Raw genomic sequence first — 7,169 nt, forward strand, 5'->3', positions numbered from 1 at the left:
TACTCCATTGAAGTAAAAACGAGTCCTTTGAGGATCATACTCTGGTTTGGTATGTTTTGGCCGTAGATTATAAATAAAGATGGACGACATAACAGCTCCAGAAAGTGAAGCCAAATCATCTTAATCACCCCCTGGTGGCTGGCGGAAGTATAGATCATAAACACAGGCTTCTCCATGTTAATGCATGGGCAGAGGTGTCAAGTAACGAAGTACAAATACTTTGTTACCTTACTTAAGTAGAAATGTTGGGTATCTATACTTTACTGGAGTATTTATTTTTCAGACGACTTTTTACTTCTACTTCTTACATTTTCAAGCAAATATCTGTACTTTCTACTCCTTACATTTAAAAAATAGCCTTGTTACTCCTATTTAATTAAAATTAATTTTGGCTTGTTTTCATTCCGGTTTGTCATCGTTCAATAACACACACAAAAAAAGGCAACACGACCTTGTTACTACTTTTACTTCCTCTAGATAGTCAAGTTTGATTATTGGTAGTGTTGAGTCCAAAGGTCTCCTCCAACAATATATGTATTTGCATTGTAATAAAATTTTATAATTTTCAATGGGCATATTTGCAGTTCAAACGGGTAGCCTAGTGCATCCCACATTTTTCAACATGACATTTGAATATAACATTATAGTCATAATGGCCTTTAGAAAAATTGGAGGAGGGGGGGTAGTGCACTATAGGCCCCTGAGACACGGCTTAAGAGTTTGTCCATAATGGAAATTTTTTTCCCCTTACATTACTTTTACTTTTATACTTTAAGTAGTTTTGAAACCAGTACTTTTACACTTTTACTTAAGTAATAAGCTTGAGTTGATACTTCAACTTCTACAAAAGTATTTTTAAACCCTAGTATCTATACTTCTACTTGAGTAATGAATGTGAATACTTTTGACACCTCTGTGCATGGGACATGGGCAGAACCATAAAGTCAAATTACACATCAAATACAGTGTTGGGTGGCTGTGACTTGCGTCGGCACCTGTATTTGGTATATTTTTAATGTTTCTCCATTTTATTTTTTTGATTTAAATAAGTGTTAGAATCTAAATCTACACCTGTTCAATTAATCTACATTACAATAACGTAACTTTGACAAAATCAATGCAGACATTAAATGTCGGATTTTCAAGCCACACAAAACTGAACGGGAACAAACAGCTGCTGAATGAGAAGATCAATAATTATACAGTATTCTTTCATGAATCCACAGGACACATGACTAGTAGTGTAAGAATGTGAAACCAAGTTCAGTCGTACCCCGGTGGTTTGTCCCAGTCGTCTTCACTGAACCCTCCATCGCTGAAGGGGTAGTTCTTCCGGTGTCCAGGAGGGGGCGTGGCGCTGCGCTGCTGCTGCTGCTTCGCACTGCGCCACTCGTGCGGGTGGAGCGTGATGCCCACAGCTTGATTACTGTACGTGCCTGCAGGAGGAGGAAGGGTCTCACGTACATAAAAGTTTTCATAAAACTAAAACCTCATCACTCAGCTTCACAAGTGTTTTTACGAAGGCTTCTCCTGAGGCTCGGCCGACAGACGAGCATCACCAGACCAAGTCCCACGTGTCAGAGTGAATTCCCATGCGCTCGCTCTTTGGCCTTTCAGAGCGTTGTGTCCACTCTGACCTTTTCCGTCTGCTCGTGTGAGTCCAGCACTCACCCTGGCTGCCGTAGCCTGCGTCCAGCCCCGAGCCGTCCCAGGACTCCATGGCAGAGTCCACGCTGGGAATGGTGGTGGAGTAAAGCTCGGACAGCTTGCTGGTCTGTTGGCTGTCCGTCAAGTCGTCCTCGTCGGGGTCGCTCAGCTCGTTCTCCGTCGCGTCTTCTACATCCGCTGCTTTCCTCTCCTCCGAGTCTTGGAGAGAAGAAGCTGGATTTAAATTTAGAGAACAAAGAAACCCGAAAGACAATGAGCCTATTTCCAGACGGGTCAGAGGGTTTCGATCGGTTTTGAAACTTCATCACAGGAGGAAACATTAGATCATCTGCTCAAACCCCCAGAGAGTTGAGTAAAGCGTTTGACTATTTTAGTCTTGAAAAGACACTGACTGAAGATTTCAAGATGTTTATTCTCTTGATGGTTATAAATAACATCCTGTGAGAAACCTCTGCCGGAGAGCTTCTTTCAAAAGAGCAAGTTAAGTAGCATAAACTTTCAAAAAGGACACAGAACAATAAGATAAAATATACAGTAACATAATAAAATGTGTATTTCCATATTTAAAAATGATATAAGAAAGCTCAATTAAATATAACATAACATGAAACAGTTTGAATTAGGGCTGGGCAAGTTAACTCGTTTTAATCGAGTTAACTCAAGTGATGAGTTAACTCGATTGTTTATCCGCCAATTATTTTCTTTTTTCCTGTTCTGCAGCAGTCAGCAACAGACTTTCACAAAATAAAAGCCTGACTTTCACAATAAAACAATAAATAATCAAACCTGAGTTAATGCGAGATAAAATAATTAATCGAGTTAACTCATCACTTGAGTTAACTCGATTAAAACGAGTTAACTTGCCCAGCCCTAGTTTGAATACAGTTGCTGTGTTGAAAGTTTTAAACACTAATAACTATACGATAAAATAATAAAACACATGAAACTCACTCTCGCTGTCGAGCTGCTTCTTGATCTTCAGAGTCACCGTCTCCCCGGCCATCTGCAGCAGGTGGATGGCCTCGCTCAGCGGTTTGCCTTTCAGACTCACGCTGTTGATCGCCAGGATCCGATCCCCGACGTGGATCGCTCCCGTCCTGGACACACACAGGACGACACACACAGTCACACAAACAGGGACACAATGGTGTTGTGGGTGCCTGTGTGTTTCTTGTAGATCTTTTGAGTTTTAGATAGATAGATAGATAGATAGATAGATAGATAGATAGATAGATAGATAGATAGATAGATAGATAGATAGATAGATAGATAGATAGATAGATAGATAGATAGATAGATAGGTAGGTAGGTAGGTAGGTAGGTAGGTAGGTAGGTAGGTAGGTAGGTAGGTAGGTAGGTAGGTAGGTAGGTAGGTAGGTAGGTAGGTAGGTAGGTAGGTAGGTAGGTAGGTAGGTAGGTAGGTAGGTAGGTAGGTAGATAGATAGATAGATAGATAGATAGATAGATAGATAGATAGATAGATAGATAGATAGATAGATAGATAGATAGATAGATAGATAGATAGATAGATAGATAGATAGATAGATAGATAGATAGATAGATAGATAGATAGATAGATAGATAGATAGATAGATAGAGTACTTTATTCATCCCAGAAGGGAAATTAAGTTGTCATAGCAGCCGGTATATTTGAATACAATAAAACACAATACAATAGAATAAAATTAAAAATATTGAGGTAGAAAGAATAAAAAAACAGAAGCACAAGATAAAATACAATAAAATAGGTAGATAAGGTGCATTGGCAAGATGATGGTAAAAGTACTGATGATATGATGGTAATGGTATTGTTAGACAGTATATGAGAATAGTACAGTATATATAGTATATAATATAACATAATATATATTTATATATGATAGTAATTATACCAATATAAAAGCAGTATATGGTAATAATGGCAGCAACAGTATATATAATAATAATGGTGATATAATAATAGTAATTATAACATGTACACATGTATAAATATGTGTATATAGACTTATGTAAACAAGAATATGAATATAAGTATTTGACTATACAATAGGTAATATAATATACTATGAGTCTAAGAATATGTAGACAGAGTGTGCAAAAGACAATATTATTGTATAAAATTATATATAATATCAATATGGTGTATATGAACACATATCACATATGATGTGAAGTAAGTGTATATGGAGCGGAGTGTTGTACAGGTACACAGGACCCTTTAAAATGATATTTAAAATGTTTTTGAGATTGAAACAAACCCACAATCTTCCCCTAACAAGCCAATTAGTTAAATACATAGACCTTAAATAAAGATGTGTCCGTGTCCATTCCAACAACATGGAGGAGCCGGTATTCATGACCCTACCACCAGGGGGCGATCGAGGCGCTGTGTCGTCCATCTTGCACAGGACAGGAAACAAACTAAAGACTGACGTGACACTGTCCTTTTTTTACATATTTAAGTTCAATATTAACAATTCAAATTAGCCGCATTACTTATCTATTGTCACAACAAGGTTTCCTTTCAATGTCTGCGTTCTTTCAACCGGCAGTGAAATGTAAAACTCTCCTGTATCTATAGAGCTGTCGTTCATTCTCTCTTAGCTCTTATCTCACAGGTCCATGATGTAAACGAATATCTGAGCAGTGTCATGTTCCTGGGCTTCACGTGTCCTGTAGCTTCTGTTTGACTGACGCTCCGAGAGGAAGAAGCAGGAACGGGTCGGTGTGAATGTTTCCCTTCGATGTCGACATCATCCGAGCTCCTGCACTTTGTTCTGTGTCAAGCTGAGACCAACGTATTTATAGAGCTTTTAGCCAACAGGTCCCAGACAAAGTGCTCTATCGACAACAGTTTTGAACAGGAAATAGAACAATTACATCACAAACGGCAAGAAATGGGGTCACTGAGTGTGTGTGTGTGTGTGTGTGTGTGTGTGTGTGGAGGCAGTAAGCTGTAAGCTGCCTCGCTGAGTGTGTGTTTTTTTCTGGAGAGACACGTGAGCTGTGGACATGAGAGCTGACATTTCACTGTGAGTTAAACGTTGTGTGGTGAACTGGAGTTAAGCTGAATTCACCAGTGGATGATTATGACTCAGGGAAACCATTATGTCATCGTCTCTTTGCTGCTTTGGACACTAACTGATATCCGAACGTTCTCCACTCTCCCTTCGGTTTGTTGCCACCGAACCAAATTCAACCAAACCTGGTGAGAGGAGGTGGTTGCTGCTTCATTCTTTCACTTTTTCACATTTAGTTTTTTGTCAATTTCACTGATTTCTCATGAAATATTTAATGGATCTTGATGGTGTTGATATCTATTAATCTCCATGAACGGATTCTTCATGTGAATATTCTGAATCTGTAGGTGAGGGGCTGATATTTTAAGGGCTGGAAGCTTTCTAGTTTGACTAATCACATTTGACGAGTCTTCATTTACAGGCAGAACACATGAACTGAAACAGCCACAGGAAGTATCTCTGTTTGGGTTTTGTGTGCAGTAATTAGTTATTCAACTATTTGACATTCACATTCACAGGAGTGGAAAACAACACTGTCTTTTACATGTCCTGCGTCTAACTTTAAGCTTTTTATGAAGCCACAGCGTTTGATCCAGAGACGTCAAACAGTCGCGCCTCCTCTCACTGAACTAATCGATGGAAATAAACCCTTCCAGGAATCACACGCACATTTCAACACGGATCCACATCCTCATGAGTCGCGGTGAAGCATCAGAGAGTGGAAAGGTGGAACAAACATGAACTTCTGCAGATGCAAAGATAACATCTGTGCAACAACAACACAACCTGAGTGTTTAGGAATCAAACAAGTTCAGGTGCTGAAGCAGCAAAAACAAAAAGTATGAATGTCCAGTCTATCCTGAATGATGTGAAAACCGTGGAAGTCACGCAACCTAGATTTCCGAGAAGAGACTGCGTGCGTGCGTGTGTGTGTGTGTGTGTGTGTGTGTGTGTGTGTGTGCGTGCGTGCACCTCTCAGCCAGGCCTCTCTTGGTTAGGCCTGAGATGATGATGGGGTCAAAGGGCTCCTCGGTGCCTGAGATGGTGATACCCAGAGGGCCTCCGTACCGCTTCAGCTCCACCGTGTAGATGATGCTGCCTGACGTCTCCTGCTCATCTGGTACACACACACACACACACACACACACACACACACACACACACACACACACACACACAAACACGTTATATTCCACTGCATCAGCTCTAAAGTACAGATATTATCTGACACACACACACACACACACACACACACACACACACACGCACCAACGCACACACACACACACACACACACTCACACTCACACTCACACACACACACACACACACACACACACTCACACACACACTCACACTCACACTCACACACACAATATAAACACTCCATGTTCACTAGTTGATGGAATTTTCCATCATCCACAGAATTCCTTTAACACCTAGATTTATCACAGTTTATTTGTTGACAGATTAAAACACAGATGATGATCGACAGTAACATTCAGAAGCTTTAACACACAACACTGTCAATAAACACAAGTACAACAGTTTAACACGTAATAGTTAATTAATATAGTTGTTTTTGTAAATTAAATGCCATCGAATATCATTGAATAAAATGTGAGCTTAAAATAATGGATGATAACAGACTTGTTATGAGAGTGATACTGTGTCATGTTACCACAGAAACACACACACACACACACACACACACACACACACACACACACACACACACACACACACACACACACACACACACACCTCATTCCAAAATCACGTTAAAACTCTCAAGACAACACCAGTGAGAAATGCAGTTTCCATGGTAACCAGGCGAAGACTGCCTTGTCATCATGTCCCATGAAATCTCAATCTGTGAATGTGTATCTGTGTGTGTGTGTTTTATGTGTGTGTGTGTGTGTGGGGGTCTTTGCATGGTGGATGGTGCATGTCTAGGGGATGGTAATGTGATTATACGCTGAGTCATAATCTAACATGATTACACAATCGCATCAAATCGCACACAGAGGAACACGGACACACAACTTTGACCATTTGAGTTTGCACGGATCCAAGATGGCGGCCGTAAGACCGGTGACACGTGACCCCGTGGCCTGGAGCGGCCCCTCGGCAGCGTGAAGCCTCGAGAACAAGATGACAACTTCCTCATGGTGCAAAGATCCTGAATCTCGAATATATATTTAACATGTTACTGTTTTTATTGCTTCACACTGGGATCATTTGTCATTTCTCCCACTGGGATCAATGAAGAAGCAGCAGGAACACAGATGTCAAAGATGAAGACGTTTCACAGCTGCAGCAGAAATCCCTGGACAACACTACCACCTGGTGGCCGAACCCCGTCAGTGCACCTTGGTCTAAACTGATGATGCTGTGGTGGATATATAAGCAGCAGCATCATTTTCTGTGACCTGTACCTGAGTTGTCTTCGTCTTTGCGGATCTTCAGCTTGACGAGCTCC

At 40.5% G+C, this 7,169-nt stretch overlaps 1 protein-coding gene across 1 annotated transcript in view; it reads right to left on the minus strand.

Annotated features, from left to right (window-relative positions):
* Positions 1 to 7,169, minus strand: part of grip2b (glutamate receptor interacting protein 2b) — a 170,675-nt gene that overhangs the window by 4,637 nt on the left and 158,869 nt on the right. Inside the window, exons 16-20 of the mRNA XM_061070247.1 lie at positions 7,126 to 7,169; positions 5,661 to 5,805; positions 2,626 to 2,765; positions 1,672 to 1,866; positions 1,274 to 1,436 (exon numbers count right to left, since the gene is read on the minus strand). The exon at positions 7,126 to 7,169 is cut by the window's right edge and continues 18 nt beyond it. Coding sequence (XP_060926230.1) covers positions 1,274 to 1,436; positions 1,672 to 1,866; positions 2,626 to 2,765; positions 5,661 to 5,805; positions 7,126 to 7,169 — 687 coding nt within the window. The remainder of the gene's footprint in view (positions 1 to 1,273; positions 1,437 to 1,671; positions 1,867 to 2,625; positions 2,766 to 5,660; positions 5,806 to 7,125) is intronic.

This window comes from Limanda limanda, chromosome 4 (genome assembly GCF_963576545.1).
Source record: "Limanda limanda chromosome 4, fLimLim1.1, whole genome shotgun sequence".
Classification (NCBI taxonomy): Eukaryota; Metazoa; Chordata; class Actinopteri; order Pleuronectiformes; family Pleuronectidae; genus Limanda; species Limanda limanda.